The sequence below is a fragment of the Salarias fasciatus genome, chromosome 10, assembly GCF_902148845.1.
Source record: "Salarias fasciatus chromosome 10, fSalaFa1.1, whole genome shotgun sequence".
Lineage (NCBI taxonomy): Eukaryota > Metazoa > Chordata > Actinopteri > Blenniiformes > Blenniidae > Salarias > Salarias fasciatus.
The window spans coordinates 4,648,440-4,670,080 of NC_043754.1; the positions used below are offsets into that span (position 1 = coordinate 4,648,440).

Here is a 21,641-nt window from a genome sequence, read left to right on the forward strand (position 1 = left end):
GGCGAGTCGGGGAAGGTTTTTGGGATGGACACAATGGAAGTGAATGGTATTTTTGTTCCCCCTCGTCAAACTCATCAAATACACAATCCAACAACCCCAAAACACTTTGGTGTACACGTTATAATCCGCACATTCACTACGCTGTGAAATATTAATGCAAAATTACCAGATTGAGTTGTTTATGCGAAGATTGCTAAAATGGAACTACTTACTAAACATGGCGTCTGGGCATAGTGATTTCAAAAGAAAAAGTAGTTCCCAGTATTTGCTTCAGTGTCGTAACACTACAATATTATTTGTTGGTGTTTCACAACGTAGTGAATGTGCGGATTATAACGTGTCCACCAAAGTGTTTGGGGGTTGTTGGATTTTGTATTTGATGAGGGGGAACAAAAATACCATCCACTTCCATTGTGTCCGTCCCGAAAACCTTCCCCAACTCGCCTCTGAATAAACAACAGCTCGCCTTCACAAAAAAAGTAAGTATGCCGTTCCAAATGACTAAGGAATTGCGCTAAATGGGCCAATTTGCCAAAATGTTGAAGTATCGCTTTAAAATACAGTATTGGCCTCAGTCTTTCATCCGTCAGGTTTTTCAAAAAGTGCCAAATCATTTAACAATATATTTCTTTATTATTAAATTTTATAGAGCATGTGTTTCTGAACATATATTTCTTTCAAATATTGTGTATTTTGAATATAAAATACTTGAATAATGCTAACACTTTTGTTGTCAATGCATGGATCGACAGCTGTAGATGTATCACGGAATCTTTCAGCATGCTCAGAAAAAGCATGGTTAAGGTTTTTTTTTTCTTCTTTCTTTCCTACTTTTCCAAGGGCAGACGGGACCGTTTGTGCTCTGGGCGTATGCCTGCAAGCCTGGACCGGTACTGCAGGAATCTGTTTGAGTTCAAACATTCAAACATTGTGATGATCTAAAAAAGAGAGCAGTCTTCTTCAAATCTCGTTCTCATGTGCGGACGCGTCCTGTTGGTCACTCCCGGTTCTCGCGATATTTGGAGAGCCAATCAGAGCGCAGCGGGAACCAGTTGAATCGAATGGTTTCTCCTCCGGACGGTCAGTCGGCTTGTTTTCCTCCAAACGGAGCTGCTCCTCTATTTTTTTAGAGCTTCAAACCGTACAAGAGCAAGGTGAGTTCAAGTTTCCTGACTTAACTTAGCAACACTCCGTGCACAATCTGTGTTTCATACACTCAGCTTCTTTCTAACCTAACTAGTTTTGTAGTTTTTTTTTCTCGCTTGCACGCACGATCCCGTTTAATGAAATCATTGCTACGGTACAGCTCTAATATGTGCTAGAGCTATTATATATCAAATATATATATTATATTATTAAATATATCATATATATCAGCTCAGGGGGGCACATAATAACGGCCTAATAACGGACCGGTGTATCGGATTGATTAGTTTCCATGTTAACTGATGACCGACTCCTTTTCGAGTCCGTCGTTACTACTGGTCACGGGCACCGCAGACTTTGAAATAAGACTCACGAAAGGTATGACACTTGGAAACAGTTCGACAAGATAGCTGTGGATTTTCTGTGATTTTAATTTCTGTTGTTACTAGCTGCATCGAGGGACGCTGAAGGACGGCGGTCACGAGTTAACAGATAAACCAAATAATCGAAAACACCAGACCGTTAAACTAGTGCAGTAACCTGTTTTTTTAATTCTCTGCTCTACAACAAAGAAAAAATTTCAAGTTTGAATTTAAAGGTTATTATAAAACTATTTTACCTGTTCAGCCCACTTAAGATGAACTACACTACTTTATGTGGCCACTAAACTATAACGTGTTTCACAGCCCTGGTTGAAGGAGTGTTTCTGTATCACTACTTTAAATTAAACATTCAGATCTATTTTAAATATTGCTTTCCCCTTTATCATTTTTTTCAAGAGGATGGTAAACATTTGAATCTTTCCTGTTGGACTGATATTTAGTTGTGTTGCATGTTTTTTTGTTTTTCCTCCACTAGTTGTTTTCGTGTCAGACACGATGGACGTCCTTGCTCCCTCCAGACGGATTCAAACCAGCAAGAAAGTAAGAGTACCAATAATCACACAAAACGCTTCTCCTCTTACTGCTGAGTTAACCAACACTGCTGTCATTGTAACAGGGGAACAAGGAGAACACTCAGCCTGCTCATGGAACCAGGAGCTTCTCGAAAAAAGACAAGACATCTGCAGCTCCTTTCCAACCAAAGGGCAACAAAAAAGAGGACATCTTTTCCACAAATGACGCTTTGAAGACTAAAGAAAAGCCATCTGATCCGAAGTCAGAGTCCAGTGTGACTCTGAAAAAGGTCACAGCCGTGCAGAGAAATGGAAAAGGAGGCTCCGCCGCTGATATCCAGCGACAAACACATAGCCGAGCCTTCACCAATGAGCAGGCTGCAAAGCTCAAAAAAATATCTGCAGAAGCTCCAAAGCCGCCGACTGCTGTCGCTCCAGTGAAAGCTGCTCCGGGACTGTACAAAGGCAGAATTATCCAGTCCAAGATCGGATCCATTTGGAAGTCCAGTTCCAACCTGAGTGCTCCGGATCCGAAGGCATCAGCAGCCAGAACCGAGAGCGAGCGGGTCGGGAATGTGGCCAAGAGCAGGTCCAAATCTGTTTCTGAGGTTACGGCGCGGGGAACTCGGCAGCCTGCGGTGGCGAGGTCCAAGTCCGCGTTTGATAAACGCACTCAGGTGACCAAGCCGACCGCCAGCAGCCGTCCTCCTGCGGCGTTCTCCTCGGCTCGACCCGCCGCCAGCAGCCGTCCTCCTGCGGCGTTCTCCTCAGCTCGACCCGCCGCCACCAGCCGTCCTCCTGCGGCGTTCTCCTCAGCTCGACCCGCCGCCACCAGCCGTCCTCCTGCGGCGTTCTCCTCAGCTCGACCTCCTGCTAGAACCATGCCAGCCACCAAACCAAAGGTCAGCAAGCCTGCTGCCTCCAGCAGCCTCACTCAGTACAGACTCACCATGGAGACCGCCGAGGAGAGGAGGTAAACATCTTCTCAAAAACAGTCTGCTTTTCAATTACTTTTCAAATCTCTAAGTGTCCCTTTTCCTCCAACAGGGCGAAACTGGCTGAGTGGCTAGCCTCTAAAGGGAAGATTTTCAAAAGACCGGCCATGGCTGCATCTGCAGCTCCCGCCAAAAACAAGCCTGCTGCTCAGCCTGGAGGCCATCCGAAGCCTCAGAGCAGGAGCGGCGATGAGGCACATGGGGGGTGTGGACCTGCACTCAGCCTGGACGCACGCGTCCTGGACTGTGCTGCTCCACCTGCTGCTCACTGTGCAGACACACAGGAAGCAGAGCTCCCGGCGCCCAGCCGAACGCCGCTCGTCATGGAGACGTCTCTGCAGCTGCTGGAAGTCTCAGAACTCGACCCACTCGAAGGAGTGGAAGATGTAAGGAGGTTGACGTTGTTACAGATGGTTTGAAAAAGAAGTCCATTGTCAGTGATAACTCAGAGTGTTGTTTCATTTTTTCCAGATTGTTGTGAATCTGTGCTACGCCCTGGAAGCAATGGAAACGCCATCAGCATGCAGTGACGGTGAGTTAGTCACTCTGTGCCACCAAACTCACAATACACCTGCTGTGTCTCACGCCAAGCTGACATTTTTGCATCTTCACTTTATAAGCCATAAAAAACGTAGTTTTTCTTATGCTTGTTAGGTTGCTTTTCCATTTTTCTACTTGCAGCACATTGACCCAAGATAAGAAACAAACAATTCAACAAAAAAAAAGCATAGATGAATGAAAAGTAAAATGTGAATTTAATCTGGAGTATCAATTCTGCTGTGTTACTGACACTCCAGCTCGTGCTAAGAAACAGTCCAGTTAAAGTGAATGAAGTTAGAGTAAATTCAGTGTGTTGTCCTGACAGACTGCACACAGCTGACGGACGAGCGCAACGACGCTGAGGCAGAGAGCAGTAAACCAGAGGAAGAAAGGTCTGAGGATGTGAAGAAGGAAGAAGAAGAAAGTGATGAGGAGGACACAGGAAGTGAAGAGGAAGGTGTGGTAGAGTCGCCGCCGCAGGCGGAGGACGCCTCGGTGATCAAATACAGCATCAAGACCACTCCGTACCTGCAGCAGTGAGTTCCTCGGCTCTTTTAGCCCTTTCACTTCTTCGGCCGTTTTAAATACTAAAACCGGGTCGATTCTTCCATCGCAGTGTCAAGAAGACCCTGGAGGACGAGGCGGGCGCCAGCTCGTCCAGGAAGAGGATCAACATCGGCGACCTGAAGCTGGTGACCCCGGTGAGGCGCTCCTCCCGCATCGAGCGGCGGTCGTCGCGTCTGCCGGCGATGCTGCTGGATCACGACCCCAGCGTGTCGACGCTGGCCGAGCTGGTGAAGATGGACGACGACCGCAACGCCTTCATCTGCAGGAGGAACGCGGCGCTGTTGGAGGAGCTGCCCGGCGAGGGACCCTGAGCCCGAGGCTGCAGCACTGCTCAGAGAAAGGAACTGAATGTTCATGGACACTTTTAAAAAAAGATTTCATCATTACTCTAACATTATTCTATCCTAATCTGTTGGTGGATGTCTGTGTTTATATATGTTTCCAATTCTGCTAACACTGAAATTTTAAGTTGACTGTTGTGCACATGCACCGTGATTAAAGATTTATTACTATCTGAAGTGCTATTTCATTGTGTTGTTAGTTTAGCTTCATCCTGACAACGGTAAATAAGTGGATTAAAAACATTTTGAATATTTTAGCTTTGATAGTTACTTTTCAGTTATGCTACTTATTGGGCAAAGACCGAGAAGTAGTTAAGAATTTAAGCTGTCAAGAAAATAAACTAAAGGTCTGAATTTTTTTCCAAGTTATGAATGTAGAAATGAAAACTAATCTCTCATTGTTCTCTGGTAATTTAAAGTGGACCTATTATGCTATTTTTCAGTCACGTCATACAGGTCACAGACACCTAAAAACATTGTATATAAGTTTGTTTGCCCCAAATTTGTCCTATGTTCATACAGAGGCTCTGGGAGGCAATATGACCGTAAAGACACCTTTTTAAAGTGAATTTTGCATAATATGACTCTTTCAAAATAATCCTGCTAAAATATAAAACAGCATATGTAGAAAAAGAAAACAACCACAGACAATCATGAAGCCTTCATTTCCTACAATCCTCAGCAGTTTCATCTCACGCTGATCACAATTAAGTCAATATTTAACTGTTTGTTTATTCTAAATATTTGTGGAATATTTTTATGCTTTGGTTTCACAATCTGGAGTATTTAAGCTTTACACGTGAGCTAGATTTGTTTAGAATCTCATTAATTCCAATTAACTCCTTATTCCTAATATGTTGCTTGATTTTTGACAAACCTATAACCTTTTATAACCAAGGTGGTGCTTGATTCTTAATCAGTTTTACAGCATCAGTCATTAGATATTTATGCTAAAAATCAAATATTTAATAGTGTATCATCATTTCATGCTTTAACGTTTTTTTTTTGTTTTTTTTTTTTTTACATCAGAGGTGTCCAACTGACTTTTTTTAATAGGATTTATTTACTTTAGGCATCTTTGATATGTGTGATATTGAGAACCAGAGCCATTACAGAATAAAAGGCATGATCTGAAACAGATTTGTAGTCTTTCATATCACTCCAGCTTTGAATGAACTCTGGTTTCTAAGATGTGACGGAATTGGAAAAACTAAATTGAAAAAAAAAAAAAAGAAAACCAACCGTTTCACCACATTTAATCCGACTTTAATAAACCACATTGTAAAAATTCAAAGCGTCCACAATTGAACACCGCTTCCTGACAGACTGGACGTTTTGACACCAGCTCCCCGAGGATCTGATCCCAGATGAGCCGTTTCATTGGAACAAAATTAAACTCATTCACGTAAAAAAAAAAAAAAAAAAAAATCTCTGATGCAACTTTCTTCCCCAAACAAAAAGTATAAAAAGTACTCTCTCTCTTCTTTCTCTCTTTTTCCCGCTCATCTGCAGACCTCAGGGGAAGGCGATCAGTGCTGTGCGCTAAAAGGCTGTTTCCTCGCCGCTGCCGGAAGCTTCTATGTCCGTGAGAGACCTCGGTTGTCCAAATCTTTCACCTGAAACACAAAATGTGTTTTTTTTTTTGTTTTGTTTTTTTTTACAGCTTTAGTGAACAGCAGAGGGGAAGCGCTGGAGACGGCCTCACCTTGTATATCCTGACCAGCCAGTGCTCCGTGGTGTAGGCCTCCTCCAGCACGTCCAGCTCGAAGTCTTTGTTTCCGATCTCGGCGTTCCTCACGCGGTCGTAGCCGGGGGGGCGCTCTGCGGGACAGCGGCAGCGTTAAAAGGCTCCGGCCGTTATGTGGGGGGCTGTCAGGTGGGCGGGGGCGCCGGGGCTACTCACTGGCCTCCGTGTAGACCTGTCCGAAGCGGTAGTAGCACATCTTGTACATGAGGCAGTTGAGCAGGACGGGCGAGCCCTCGCGGTCCACCCTGAACTCGCCGGTGGGGGTGTAGTAGTCGTGCTCCTTGATGTGCTTGCCGGTGTCCGTGCTCCCCCCGATGCGGACCATCCACAGGAACTTATTGATGTCTGAACACAGTCAAACCGTCAGACCACACCTTCCCGGTTCACAGGCACGATGAAACGCTCTCGCCGCCGATACGCACCGTCGGAGGAGTAACCCGTCAGCCCTCCGAAGATGACCAGGACGTAGCTGACGTCCAGCTCCCTCATGATCTCGTAGGCCCGCTCCTCCGTGGAGGCCATCGCCTGCGGAGAGGACCACCGTCACGCCAGTGCAGCAGCACGTCAACCACGTTAAATCTCCTCCGCTCACCTGTCCCACTCTGGAGATGTGCGTGTTGTTCCACGTGTTGTTGTCCACCAGGATGGTCCGATTGGCCATGGCCGTTATCTGGTAGCCGTAATCCCACCACGACATGACTTTGGCGTCCTGCAACACAGAGGCGGGGCTCAGTGGGGCGGCTGCGGACGGACTCTGAACGGCGTCTCTACGGGCGGCCGACCTCGGGGGTGTTGTGGCGCAGCCAGTAGTACGCCTCTCGGAAGTCGTCGAAGATGATGCGGCTGCCGTCTCCGCCGCGCGCCGACAGCACGATGGAGGGCGAGGAGTAGGCCTCGCTGGTCACCCAGGTGGAGTGGAAGGTGTACGTGATCAGGAAGAACGCCATGACCAGAATCATTCCGCTGGCGACCTGCAGAGGGAACAGCGTGGTTCACTTCACGTCGGGCTGCGGCGCCTCAAAACAAACGGAGCCGTGGGAGTGCCAAAAATAAGGCCCGAGGACCAAAACTTCTTTGTCTTAGACCCAAAGGTGTAGACTACAAAGCTGCTGTGGCTTGTTTTGTCTTGATGGTATTTTTTTTTTTTTATGAAGAGAATGGAAAAGTACCATCAGGACAGATGTATTTCAATCCTGCTTAAAGTCCCTTCCATATTCGAAAAACAAAATATTTAGAAATGTGTGTATTTAAGACAGTTTGTTTACATTTTCCCCATTTCTGCAATCTGATCACTTTGCTGTAATATCTTCTCTGACTGAACATTCCCATGATGCATCACTTTGAGCAGAAGATTTCAAATGTGCCCCTTTTTTCCCACATTATGTTTATTTGTTGAGGTTACTTCTATAATGTTGGTGAGAATGAAGCTTGAACAGGGCGTCTCTGACACAGCCACATCAAAAGGAAGCGTGTGGCGCGGCGAGCGCGTCCTACCTCATTCTTGATGGGGTAGGTGGAGTCCTGCTGCTTCTTGCTCTTCTTGTCGGGCCGGCTCACGTCCAGGTTCTTCATGTAGGTGGTGAGCACCTGCGACACGCCGATGCCCGACAGGATGCACATGACCGGAGCCAACACCAACATGAGACGCACCTGAGGAGGGGAACAGACCGTCTCATTCCGCGCACCCGCACGTCCTCGGGCGGCAGATCAAGCGAGGGCGCGGGGCGGCGCCGGGTCGTACCATGACAGCGGAGAAGTACATGCTGGTGACTCCGTACATGATGATGAAGATGCGGGCGTCGGACAGGTTGTTGAAGCAGTAGTAAAGTCCGACTGCGAGGAGGGGAGAGATAAACCTGGTTCAGTAAAGATGCGGCGGCAGAAAGCGCTCGGTCCGCGTGAGGCGCCGCTCACTGACCTGGGAACATGAAGACCAGCAGCTGGAGGTCAAAGTAGTACGAGGACCAGGTGGTGGGCTGGTGCTCGGAGACGGAGGCGATGATGGGGATGTTGTTCTTGGCGTAGGAAGGATCCAGCAGGGAGTAGAAACGTCCGGTCCAGGGAGAGATTTTACCTGAAAGATTCATGTTGTGGAGGTCAGTCAAACATCCGACCGAATCCGACGCCTTGGTCCTTTCGGGACTCACCGGTGAGCATGAGCACGGCGCCCACGGACAGCAGCACGAAGCCCACCAGAGAGATGACGCTCTTGAACAGCACTTCGAACTGCTGCGCGTTGAGCTTGCTGCGCAGGTAGTCGACGAAGGCGTGGATCTGACACAGGCCGAACACGCCGAAGGCGGCCATGTGCTCCGACGACTGCACCGGCTGGCGAGAACACAGCGTGTCACGGCACCGAAGGAAAACCACCCGAACACCTTGTCTTCATCGAGCGCCTTACCTGGAAGCCGACGAAGGAGATCTGCATGGAGAGGATGGTGCCCAGGCAGTACACTGTGCAGTAAGCCACGTAGATGCGGTGAGAGAAGCGGCCCGTGAGCATGAGCACCAGCACGTGGAGGGGGATGAGGTTGATCAGGAACACGTAGCCTCCCCAGGAGGAAACCTGAAGACAAGCACAGACTCCCATCACCACCTCTGCGCGCTCGGACGGGAGCGGCACAGAGAGCGGGAGCCGACGAGTCCTCACCATGTAGAAGTAGGCCAGAGCGCACATGGACGACCAGTACACCGAGCCGGTCTTCACAGCCTTGATCCACATGTAGTAGGTCAGGAGCATGCAGAAGATAGCAATACCTGAAGAGAGCAAAGATTCTGTCCTTTAAAAACGCTTCTCCAACTGGATGATTGACACCATAATCATTAATAAAACTAATAATTTTTAAAAAGTAACCTGATGAAATACTGAAATAAGTTGCTTTTTATGATGAATTTGTAGCTAATTTAAAAGAAATGAAGCAAAACAGCTTTAAGTATTTCAGTTTAAGTGTAATAAATGTTAAATATCTAGACCGTTCTCTACTGTTTCTCCCCATTGTATTCAGATTTGCGATCTACCTGCTGCGACAGGTCCGCAGTGAAGAATGCTTTCACTAAATGTTTCCTGCATTTGGATTTTGGACAAATGATCAATGAAATCCTGGCTGCAAACTTATGAAAAATTACCAAGTTTGGAATAAATGAACTGATTTATATAAACACAAATCCAACTGCAAAAAGATAAAAAAATACAGGTTTTCTTCAAAGCATACCAAGTACCGACAACACCAATCTCATCTATACTGTAGAGAAAACCAAAACAAGAACAAATGACATCTACGTCATCCTGTAGAGACTCAGCATATTACTAAACCGTTGCGTTACCTTCATTGTCGTACGAGCCGGCGACAGAGCGAGATATGTAACCTGGAACCACGGCGATCATGGCAGCAGCCAGCAGTCCGGCTCCGGCGTCCTGCGGGACAGAAGCAGCAGCATCAACACTGTGGTGTCAAACATGAGGCCCGTGGGCCAAAGCCGATCCAATGCAGCCTCATAAACCACCAAGCAAAGACACCCATAATGCAACAGCTCTAGGAGAAGTTTTTAGTTTTGTGAAAATATAATTTTCATCATGTATACTCTGAACAACAGCTGTCATGAAAAAAGAGACCCAAAATGCAACCAAAGTTTTGTTTTCACTTGAGAACTTTGTCATGTAAACGGTCCCAGAGAGAGAGAGGAAAATATAGATAACATCCAAAACAGTCTTTCCAGGCTTTGGGTCTGATCTCTGACTTACCTTCAGCTCCTTGGTGAAGTGGTAGGTGACGATGGCAGTGAAGGAGGAGAAGAGGGGGGCCAGGAAGACGCAGACGTTTCGGATGTCGATGGTGATGTGGAAGAAATGCAGGACATGGTAGAGGACCGCAGATGTGATCATCAGTCCTGGTGGGGGAGAAGAGAGGGAGTCTTCTGTGATCAAATCTGAGATGATCAGCTCCAGACTCAAACGGGTCTCTGTGGAGTCTCACCCGGGTAAATGGTGCCACCTATGATCCTCCCTAAAGGATACCAAGCCCGGTCATCGAACCAGTTGTGGAACTTATAAAAGCCTTCTTCTGCCAGGAAGCGGGTGGTACGGTAGTTGAAGTAACTGAAAGGGAGGGAAAATTTTTGAAAGGGCGAAATCCATGACAAATAAGGCAATTGAAGAGGCAAAGTGATGGGATTTATGTGTTCACATGCACACTTCTACATCTGGATCATATTATGGATCTCATTCAATTTACATCTGCTGCTACATTTTCATGATTCTGACTGAATATTAAAGTCCTTCTGTACAAGGATAAGAAAGAGCTTTCTTCTTTACCGTTGTGATCACGTGGAATGTTGGATAGGAATAAATAGGAATGGAACACTTACGGATCGAACTCATGGATAACGCTTTCAAACCTCAACACGGAGAACAGTCTGGTGGAGAACGCTTGAGGAGGAGAAAGAAAGGTCCATGAGTATTTGTTTATGTTGCAGGGTGACACTGCTGTTGCACGTGGACTCACAGAGTATAGCCGCCATGGACAAGATGAGCAGCTTCAGCAGTGTGTCCTGCTTCTCATAGGACAAACGCAGGAAGCCCAGCTTGGTCATTTTGGCGGGTTTAGGGACAAATCACCGTACAACCTGGAGAGAGGAAAACAGAACTTATTTAATGTGCAGCTTCAAGGAAACATGGAAATAAAATATTCATCAGTGTAATCTATCTACATGTCAGTCAGTTGATCATTTTAATAGTCCTCAAAAATAGTTATACAACTCTGAATATTGCAATATTTGCAGAAATGATCATGTGGGAAAATCACACAGACTGCCTGAAGAAACCCTACTATACGGTCAGAACGACTCTGTAAAGTCATTTCCTATTCTAGGATACGAGAGTCAATGTGGAGGAAACCAGCACATGTGAATACATTTCAGATTTACTTGTAGAATATGAAACACCCAGATTTCAGAGGTCCTAAGGAAGAGGTTAATTAAGTGTTCCCAGGGTTAGAAAAAAACAAGGTGAAGCAGTTTATAGTCCCTCTGCTCCTCACCTCAGGAACAAACTTCCTGCTGACACAGATTTTTTAACTGCTACTAACTAAAGATCTGATTTATGATGTGTGTAGGGTTTCTTTATAAACTTGTGATCTATCTACACTTCTAGCCATATGATCTAGTTCAAACTTGTCAATTTTTAGATACCTGCGGCAAAAAAGTGCCGCATAATCTACAGTGTTATAAACCAGCGTGTATATTTGCAACAAGAGGACAATCCAGCATGTCAAAGAGAGTTTACTGATCACTGAGAGGAGCCAACTTTTCCTGTCCAGCCCAACCAGATTAGGCCACGCACTAAAGTGTGGAGGCAGGAAGCAGGAAGCAGGCTCTCCTGAAGCCCTGTGCAGGGATCCAGGTCCCTCTTCTGCATGTAATTCATTCACAGCTTTGCCACAACATGATAAACAGACACAGCAAGGCTCTGCAGACTTGTAGCTAGTGCTTATTTGCATGTGAATACCACTTAAAACGATAAATTCAAGGAAAGCGAACCACCGTTTTCAATATCACAAAGCGAGGGCGCAGCAGCAGATAATATCTATTTACACACTTTGTTTTAACATTTAACAGGTGTGCAGACACCAGAATACTATACAGACAAATAGATATGAACCTTGCATCCGGCAGCTTCCATCCACTTCAATGAGGGCAGCTAGCAAAGCTAACCTGCTACTAGCAGCTAAATGAAAACCCTGACCGTGCACTTCTCCACTCACTTATTCTTAAAAATACAAAAGAGCCGCTCAGACACGACACCGGTCCACGAGAATAAATCACGAGTTCTGGATTGAGAATAGTTTTAATCTTTAATTGTTTAGCCACACTCACCCGCTCCGCTCCTGCTGCTCATTCACTTCAACCTTCCCCGTGGAGTAAGTCCCGCCCCAACGCCGCCAGGTTGTGCACTGATTGGTCGAGCGTCACTTACTGGGACTCTTGGTTGAATGTGATTGGTTAAATGGCTTTCAATCAGATATAACTTCCCTGCTTCGTTAGCGATGTGGTGGAGTGACGTGTCCTTACTGTGGAAAGACGCAGCGCCCCCTGCTGGCTGGAAGTAAGTTCACAGGAATTCTGTTGTGCAGACGAAGCAGAGGTGCTCTAAAATGTTTGTTTTTTTTAAAATAAATGTTCTTACAAATCCCCAAAAGTAGCTACTGTCAGCAAAAACTCTACAATACATTAAAGAACAACATATTTCCTGATTGAATTTCAATTTTCAAAATTGGAAAAGTTGCTAAAGTTATTTATTGTTAGGAATTGTTCTCGTGTGTGCTTGATTGGACTGAGCACATGTTCAGGGTGAAACTTGCCTTTGCCCACATTCAGCTGGGTCATCGGCTAAGTTGGATAGCAAAGTTTGCTTTCAGGATGGATAAACACTGCTGAGTGGTCTTATGTGGGGGAAAATCACAGGTGCTTCAAGTAAAGGATTCACTGATTTTGTTTTTGGTGTTGGAAGTTGTGGTTAGGTTGTAGTATCGGACAGAAAACAATTATGTTCTTTATGCTTTAGTGTTTCCATTGAAGAAATGGTGGCACCAAGGGCATTTTTTTTAAAAACAGTAGGGCTGATAATTATAACCTTTTGATGCTGCAGTTGTCATTTATTTTCCACAAACAGGTTTTGTATTTATGAAAGCCTCCAGAGACCTAATTCCCAAACTGATGACAGTAGAGTTTCTTAGTTTTGGGGCTGATGACTGGGGAGAAAAATGCAGTCTTCAACTGCAGTTCATCTCATCCAACTATAAACAAATGAGTATGATAGACAAATAGATTTGCTGAAAAAAATGCCTGACTTCCCCAGATGTCTAAGAACCTATTTTAATAAATCTGAAGGTGTTGGACAAATGTGCTTTATGAAAATAAAGCTGGTGGAGCCTGCTGGTTTGATTCAGAGTAGTCAACAGTTTGATTTTTATCTATTTATTCATTTTATTGTCATTCTTTGGAAATGGTGACAAGCGGCAACTCACTCCCTCTCCCTCCATATGGAGGTTGTTCTTTGTTCCACCCCAAAGGAGAAACAGTTTTTGCCTGCTGCTGTGGCTCAAAAAATGGATGGTTTGGAAATTTGAGCACGACTGCACGAAACTCTGAGTTTTCAGTGTTAATAAATGAGCAAGGGGATTAATCGTAAACAAGGACTCAGAGACTTTCGTTCTTCCGACACGCCAACAACCAGCACTTTAATGACACTGTGTAGCATCGGAGTAGCTGAAAGCACTGGCTTGGCCCATACCTGTTTTTTTTTTTTTTCCGTACCTGTTTTGAAACCGATTTTAGCCTGTAAGGGACTTTCTTTTTCTTTCTTCTTTCATTCAGGACTGGAGTTTCCATAGTGACACCTCGGGTAATCTGATGTTTGGGTGTGTTTTGATATATTAGGTGTCAGCTTTGCAGGATGCCTTCATATTTTAAAGAGTGAACACATTTATGCAGCTAACAGCCCACAATGCTTTAACAAAAGGTCAGACAAGACTTGACAACTACAACTACTTTAATGCTGTAACACTTGTGGAAACAGACGTCAGTGGACGGTGATTCCTCCCTCTTAACAGACTTCATACTTTACACAAACATGCAGTTGGGAGTTATTATGTAGCACGAGTGTATTACATGAAAACATGTTTGTGTTTGGCTGGAGTATGGATGATGCAGCTTTTCCACATCTACCTCCTCCAACTCAACTCATCAATGAAAATGTTGAAGGTCCTTCGAGGTGAACCAGGTAGACCCTGTCTGGGAATCAACAACGCTGAGAAGAGGGCAGGAATCGTTCACTCTGACCGGATTGAGTTTCCTGTCATCTGAGCAGAAGTTCCACGAGCCACTTTTATTTCACACCAAAACACTCGATTCAGCTCAGGGCCAAACTGTCCTCAATAACACTGCTTTCAAAGGAGTTTCATCGGTCTCTGTTTCAGCTCTGTCTGTGGGTGTGGTATCGTCCAGGTGGACAGAATGCTTCATCATGTCCTCGGTTCACCTTCTGGAAATAGCTAAATAAAATGCTAAATCACAATGTGCAAATTATTGTAATTAAAATAAACATGAGCATTATTGTCATTGCAAATTAGGAAGCAGCTGTCATCAGTGATTTAACCTACAGATAACCAATATACTGCCAGCATAGAACAACAGAAGCTACATAATACACAATGACGCCAATTAATCTGTTCACTTTCAAAATGGTTCGGCTTGTTTTACATCCACCAGTTTTTTTTTAGCTCCTCATCACCTCACCAAATTGATGCTTAGTGAGGTGTTGAATCAGGTTTGACAGCATAATCAAAAGCACTGTCATATTGTTCGATTCACACCACACCCAACACAGAATAGCACAGCTGCCATCATTCCCTGAACCTCAGTGTGACCCGAGGGGAAACCGAGGCAGAGGACGGCTTGTATACAGGTGGATGCTGAGGAGCTTCGGTTTTACAGTTAAGGTCTGAATTCTTTTTTATTTGCTTTGTCTTTGGAGCATTGACAAACAGAACTGACTTATTGATCATGCAGAGGGTTTTTCATGCCGGGTGTCTGTGAAGAGGGTTTGAGTTAGATTGGCCTGTGTAGTTAAACAACAGAGAACTGTGATGCAGAGAGAAGTGTTTTCCTGGAAACTATTGACTCTCTGGGGATCAGATTAGTTTGATTTATAAACCATCTTGGTGTCTCGGTTGTTTTGTAGATGGAGAAATTGGATCTAAAACTGTCTCCGTTTCACGCAGTGACAGTTATGAAGATGCAGATTAATTTCTTGCTAAGGTTTTGTAGTTGTCTGAAGAAGTCTGTCTTTTGGACCAAACCCTCAGCTACTTTGTAAAGCCTCATTTGATCTGTGCCAATAGTTAATCACTCCAGGTTCCCGTCAAACTGCATGAGCACTGGACCACACTGAATGATGAACATTGTTGGTGGTATGTCCACATATGCTCCTCGTCCAGCCAGACACAAACCAGTGAACTTCAAGGGCTTCAAGCTCTTCGAGGGAGGGTCTCCCAGGAGCCCGATCTGGCCCGGATCCGTAATAAACTCGGTTCTTCTTCCATAGAGGGTTCAGGATCATGTTACTCTGGGTCTTCACTCCATCCCGACCTGTTTGGGGGTGATCGTACCAGGAGCATTGAGACAGATCCTCACGCCAAACATTATAACATCATGAAAAAACAAAGAGGGCAAACACAACTGCTGTAGAACTGCTTCTCGCATACTTTTTAGGTTTTGTTTTTCACATCTTTTGGATATTATCTGAATCTAGATTGTATGCAACCGAATACAAGCCTTCATAAACACAAGGCTCAGAAAGCAGCCACAACTTTCATTTTCTTCTGCATACTTTTACATTTAAAGAAAGATTTATGTTGACAGCATTGCTGAAGTTTCTGATGTGTTGGAATGGTTGTAAATGGTGGCATGTCCTTGAACACCTGCCAATTCATGTGCCTGTCAAGTTTAAAGAAACCAAATAATGCAAACGGCATTTGTCAATTTCAAGGCTATCGTTCATTTGTCTTTTTCATCCCCACACCTCAATTATCCTGCTGTCACTACCTTCACCTGTCATCGTGCCTTCTTGATGGAATGATGATTGTAAAATATGCAACAGGTCTTGTTTTACATGTATGAAAGGGAGCAGGAAGAAGTCAAAGCTTTTTCTTTAAAAGAAACAAAACGCCACTCTAATCTAGAACAGCCCAGGAATGATGATGAGAATGAAAGACTTCAACATGTGAGCTTGAACATTTGGAGATGATCTGGTATCTGATGAGAGTCATTTCACTGAAGGCTTGACGTGGCAACGTGACTCTGATGTGCAAAGTGTTGAGTCCTACTTCATTTTAATATTCTCATGTCGCGCTACTTTTAAGGTTTTTATGTAATGGTGTTAAATATGGATTATTTGTGATTAAAATAGTCTCATTAAAAATAATTCTATTTAGAACTGAAGTGGGATTTCTAATAGCAGGCGTACTGTGAGAGATAACAGCAGTACTGTCATTAATGCCAACTGTGAGAGATGTTAATTTGGAGAGAATATAGAGAATTAAAACTGTGGATTTAAATGTTGTCAGTCTTTCAGTAAAGAGTGATTTGTTGTGAGCTGGTATTTCAGTGGTCCCTCGAGTGGGCCAACTCAGCAAGGCTGATATGTTGGCCAAAGAGTTGGAGTCGGCTCAACACTATTGGATTGATTCAATTGGGAATCTTCATCCATGACCACTTGTCAGATAAACAAAATTGTATGAGTTAGTTTAAAAGCTTCTGTGGAATTTAATCAGCGGTGGTCAAACGTAATGTGCGAAGTACAACAACCCCATGTACGTACGTAAAGTTTCAGACTGATTTCTGACTGTGTGCCGTATCATTTATCTGTCTTACAGGATGCTGCCGGTGTTGAACATGAAACTCGTCTTTAATGTTTTGTTGATCGTGGTGCCTTTTATACTGCTCCTTCATGTTTCTTACCACAGCACCATCGCACCTCTGCTTGCCTCAGGACAAGGTAATGTAATGAATGAAGCATAAAGTTAAATTTATATCTGCCGTCACACAGGAGCTCATCGTCTTCATTTTACTTCCTGAACAGATGGTTCCAGAGGGATTTCTGCTCTGAAAAATCTCTTCCCGAGTTGGAAAAAGGACTACATTAAACAGGTCTACGTTCGACCTCCGCCCTGGTCCGACAGCCTGCCCACCATCTACGCCATCACTCCTACATACTATCGATCTGTGCAGAAGGCGGACCTGACACGCATGTCCAATACTCTGCTCCATGTGGCCAACCTGCACTGGATCGTGGTCGAAGACTCCGACAGAAAGTCTGTTTTGGTTAGCCGCCTCCTCGAGAAGACGGGGCTGAACTACACCCACCTCAATGTGCATGTAGCTGAAAAGCTTAATTCCAGGGGCAGCGGGCAGAGAAACCTGGCTTTGAAGTGGCTACGGGACAATTTCAGATTAAATGACAGCAATGCCGGCGTGGTCTACTTTGCAGACGATGACAACACATACAGCCTGGAGCTGTTCGACGAGGTGAGGTGACTTTAAGAGGGAGCAGAACAATCTGTGGGTTCTCAGCACAACATCTCACAACCACAGCACTTTCTCGATCTTTACTGTCACTTCAGTCGACTTTCACAAACCGATGACAGCCTGTTGTTGGGCGCCAGCTCTCTGTCTCAGGAGTCAGACTCACACAGTTACTGAGACTTTGTCTCAGGATCTCGCCAGGGAGATGAAATCAGTTACTTCACAGCAGGAGTTTACACTCAGTGCTGTTTCCAGGGCCATCCGTCAGTCTGCAGGATGAACGAGAGAGACGCGATGACTATGGAGAACTGACTACCTTCCCAAACGCCAGCTAAAGTGGATATATCCATCAGCTTTTGTGTCATTTTTGTCAGCAAGTCTTTCAAGTTGGCAAAGTTGAGTATAGACTAACAGCACTGACCTGTCTGCCCCAGAAACAGGAGAGCTGAGATGGTGGTGTTTTTTGTCCACCTGCACAACTCCAGAGGGATACAGCAATTACGAGACACACAAGTTCACCCAACAATCCAAGAAGTAGCCTGACATATCAGTATAGCCAATTCCTTCTGGACCTTTTTCTTCTTGTTTGAATGAACGTGACATTAAATACACCAGCATGCTCTATGGAATCAGTTGGATACAAGCAACACGCTTTGCCCCAAAGATTGCCTGATTGAGTTCTCTTTTAAAAGTTGGGTGCTTTAATTACTGCACCCAATGGACAGAAGGAGTTCATTTTGAAGCACTCTCACAGTCAGGCCAGTGTAAAAGTCAAATGTGCAACCCCGGCATTGACTCTCTCTGCCAGTGTCATTCACTTTGTAAAAATGAATGAACAAACTGAAACATCTTGAAACTCTGGGATTCTGAAGCAGAGCAGGACTATTGTACACCTGATTTACTGGGAAACAGAATAACAAAGATAACTGAAGAGTAGGAAGTCAAAATGGGTCGGCTCCTGAAAAATGTAACTTTAAACCCCCAAACACTTTCTCTTCGCTGGGTTCAGTGCATCATTTTCTGCCTCCTCATCCTTTCCTCTCTTTTGTAGTAGTTTAAGAAATTTAACACATATTAAATGACACATGTCTTTCTGTTTTACCTTTCAGATGCGCTACACTAAAAATGTCTCCGTGTGGCCTGTGGCCTTTGCGGGCGGTGTTCGCTATGAGTCCTGCAAAGTCGACGCCTCAGGCAAAGTGTCCGGCTGGGACGTTCAATTTGCCCCAAATCGACCCTTTGCTATCGACATGGCAGGGTTTGCAGTGAGCCTGCAGCTGATTCTCTCCAAACCCGACGTTTACTTCAGGATACATGGGATACCAGGAGGATATCAGGAGACCAGGTTTTTAGGGGATCTGGTCACTCTCAGCGACCTGGAGCCGAAAGCGGCGAACTGCACCGAGGTAGGAAAACGATGGTTTCAGCATGATTTATGTCTCATACATGACAGTACTAGTTCTTGGAGTCGGTGAAGGTGCAGTGTGTAGAAGCGGTTACTGACAACCTGCTCTGGTGAGGTGGAAAATTACCAGAGAGTCAATCAATCTGATGACAGTTGATCGAATAGCAAACCAATTGAAGTCGGCGTCATGTTAAAAGCAGTTTCTGAGAGACTATCACTGTGGATTGTTTTTTTCCCCCCAATCTATTCTAATGTTTGGATCATTTTATACCAGTTTTCAAAAAACAATACTAGAACCTGAACCTTGAAAGAGCATTTTCAGGTCTACGGCTCATTTTTAATGCTCATGTCTGATTTTCTCCTTCTCCATAGGTTTTAGTCTGGCACACTCGCACTCAAAATCCGACTCTTTTAAAAACTTTTGGAGACCCCAACGTTGAGACATGAGACACCGAACCTGACTCAGGTGAAATCAGAAGTATCTGGAGCATGACTGATTTTCGACACATTGATTTCTTTCAGGGAGCGGAGCAACTACAGACTTGATTAGTCTAACTTGAATTGAAGGGATAACATTTGATACGATTAAAGTGTAAGTTTGTGGGTGAAAGCTCCTTTAAACTGGAGCTCGTCAGGGTTGTGAGGCTCAGTGTAACGATTGATTCAGTTATTGTTAAACTTCCGGCTTCTGTAAAGATTTAAGAATTCATTCTTTCTTTTTCTACCTTTTTTTTTTTTTTTCAGAGGAGGAATTGGTCATCTGGGCCAATTCAGAGCATCTCAAAGGCATTTCTGCTCCCAAGCATCACATTCAGAACTCAGCTGCACATCTGATGTTCAGCCACTCGTGAAGAACTTGGTGTCAACTTGCTGGTGATATCTCTTCACTGTCTGTATCAAAATGAAAACCCTGACAGACTTTTACAAAACAGCAGCTGTAGCACTTCTGGTAGTTCCATCAGTGCACAGGTTTCCTCCAGAGATCTCTGTGATGCGATGAGCTGTAGCTCAGTGTGCTTGGACCTTTTTTACGATCAACCAGACAGGACAGGATACCATAAACAATACATTTCACTTTGTTTCTTTAAGACAATCATCAGTATGGCATTTTTGCAAAGCACAATGGTTTACTCACAATACTCACATTTCTTAAGGACACAAGCACCATGATGTGTAAATTGTAAAACATCTTCATTATTTTTCTCATAAATTTCACATATTTTTGTTTTTTTTGATACACTGTCCTTAATGAAGTAAGATTTGAAAAAGAAAAATCTTAAGAGTGAAAACACTCTATAACAAATTTAAGATATGTAAAGGAGTTTTCCATGAAGGTTTCAGGGACTAAAGATGCTTGAAAAAAGGCAAAATGTCTTTATTGTTGTTGTCATTAAAGCCTACGCATTTCATGAACATGACGGAGAAGAAAAATAATTGTTTGTATTCCAACACTGCCTTGTGGCTTTTACTTATTTATATGAATAAAGTGTTGCTTGTATGCTCGGCTGCATCTGTGTGATACTTTTGAAAATGTTGAGTTCAAGTGCTTTCCTCAGTTATGGAGGCATGTAACAGTTCCCGGGTTGTACGTTTAGGGGATTTTTTGTGAGTACACCGTGCAGTTATCGGACCTGGTCCCCGATACTGGAATCAGGATCAGTAAATCGCTAGTTGGTATCATTCTCAACTGACACATCTAATGCCGGTCTCTAGCAGACATTTTGCTCATGCAAAGGCACGGGGACACACACAGACACACACACACACACACACACACACAAAACAAAAATAATCATTAATCGGGATAAAGCTCTATGTCATGTATCAAAGAACTCTGCTGCATTGTCAGCCGCTGTGAAGGCCTGAAGACAGGTTCTGACATGGTTCCCCGTCTTCACCTGACTCGGAGGCTTTTGAGAACATGTGGATTTCTTCAGTGAGAGATTTACAGTGAAGGAAAACTGTGAACCTCTCTAAGCAGCATGTTGAAAGCTGTGGCTGCTACTGCACAAAAAACAAACTAAAAGACTCGCTGGCTGAAGGCTTCTGAGTGGTACTCAACCAATGAGTTGTTTTTTTAAATGTCAGAACTGTTTGTGTGAATCTCAAGTAGTTTATTGTTCTCATTTTAACAGATGAACAGTATCAAAATAGGCATGTGGATATCAAACTCATTCACTAGGAGTAAATGAAAGACCATAAACCTACTTTGTCTTGTTGTTCAATTGTATCAACGTCCGTGTCCACAGACTCTTTTGGTACCAGATTATGAGAGACACTGAGACAGAAATAAAGTTCTCCAAACTTTATTATTTCTTCAAGCAGTGAAGAATCAATGCAGCAAAGTTTTACAGAATTCTGGGTCTTTGTCTCATACTCTAACCTGAGCATCAGCACAGCAGCGCTGTGTATTTATGATTTCATCTGCTTGCAGGCGGGGGGGCTTCTGGGAGTCGCACGGGCAGAAAGGGGACGAGCACAAGTAGCTTTGTAGTCTTGGGACCAGGGAGTGATGAGGAGATGGGTCACGTTGACATTTTTTAGTCTCAGAGCCAGTTTCCAATTATTCCCATGAAGAATATCTGCACACAGGTTCACCTCGGAGAAAAACATTTTTTCCAATCATCAAACCTTCTCATGCAGCAGCGTTACGTTAAAGTGAATTATGCAGTGTCTTCTGCTCAGAGCAAGCAAGCATTTGTTATATGAACTCAACATCAAGCAAGCGACTGTGCCACGAGAACCCAACAACAGCTATAAGTCACACAAAGTCTCAGTTTTACTTCGTTAAACATTCTGAATTGGGATTTCATTAACATTTTGGATGAACTGAGAGCACTTTTGATGAGAAAATCAATGCTGAAAAAAACTCTTTCCTAGTAATTGTGTAACTGTCCTGGGAGTGTCTGCTAATTTTTCATGAAAA

The 21,641-nt window shown here is 44.3% G+C and overlaps 3 protein-coding genes across 3 annotated transcripts; 2 read left to right on the plus strand and 1 right to left on the minus strand.

Moving 5' to 3' along the window:
• Positions 1-1,082: 1,082 nt before the first annotated feature.
• si:ch211-266i6.3 (cytoskeleton-associated protein 2) lies at positions 1,083-4,628 on the plus strand. Its single transcript, XM_030101626.1, has 7 exons — positions 1,083-1,154; positions 2,005-2,069; positions 2,146-3,014; positions 3,089-3,422; positions 3,508-3,568; positions 3,902-4,112; positions 4,193-4,628. Exons 2-7 carry the CDS (start codon positions 2,025-2,027, stop codon positions 4,452-4,454), a joined length of 1,782 nt encoding a protein of 593 aa, XP_029957486.1. The 5' UTR covers positions 1,083-1,154; positions 2,005-2,024; the 3' UTR covers positions 4,455-4,628.
• A 1,354-nt stretch (positions 4,629-5,982) lies between these two features.
• stt3a (STT3 oligosaccharyltransferase complex catalytic subunit A) lies at positions 5,983-12,167 on the minus strand. The gene is made up of 18 exons (XM_030101623.1): positions 12,103-12,167; positions 10,734-10,854; positions 10,597-10,657; positions 10,206-10,327; positions 9,974-10,119; positions 9,556-9,646; positions 8,882-8,988; positions 8,633-8,797; positions 8,379-8,559; positions 8,150-8,305; positions 7,973-8,064; positions 7,726-7,881; positions 7,014-7,202; positions 6,824-6,940; positions 6,654-6,756; positions 6,388-6,576; positions 6,190-6,305; positions 5,983-6,100 (listed from the first exon to the last, which is right to left on the minus strand). The coding sequence occupies exons 2-18, from the start codon at positions 10,819-10,821 to the stop codon at positions 6,062-6,064; spliced, it is 2,118 nt and encodes a 705-aa protein (XP_029957483.1). The 5' UTR covers positions 10,822-10,854; positions 12,103-12,167; the 3' UTR covers positions 5,983-6,061.
• A 105-nt stretch (positions 12,168-12,272) lies between these two features.
• LOC115395657 (galactosylgalactosylxylosylprotein 3-beta-glucuronosyltransferase 1-like) lies at positions 12,273-19,162 on the plus strand. The gene is made up of 5 exons (XM_030101286.1): positions 12,273-12,331; positions 16,662-16,783; positions 16,868-17,313; positions 18,420-18,716; positions 19,088-19,162. Exons 1-5 carry the CDS (start codon positions 12,273-12,275, stop codon positions 19,160-19,162), a joined length of 999 nt encoding a protein of 332 aa, XP_029957146.1.
• Positions 19,163-21,641: the final 2,479 nt, after the last annotated feature.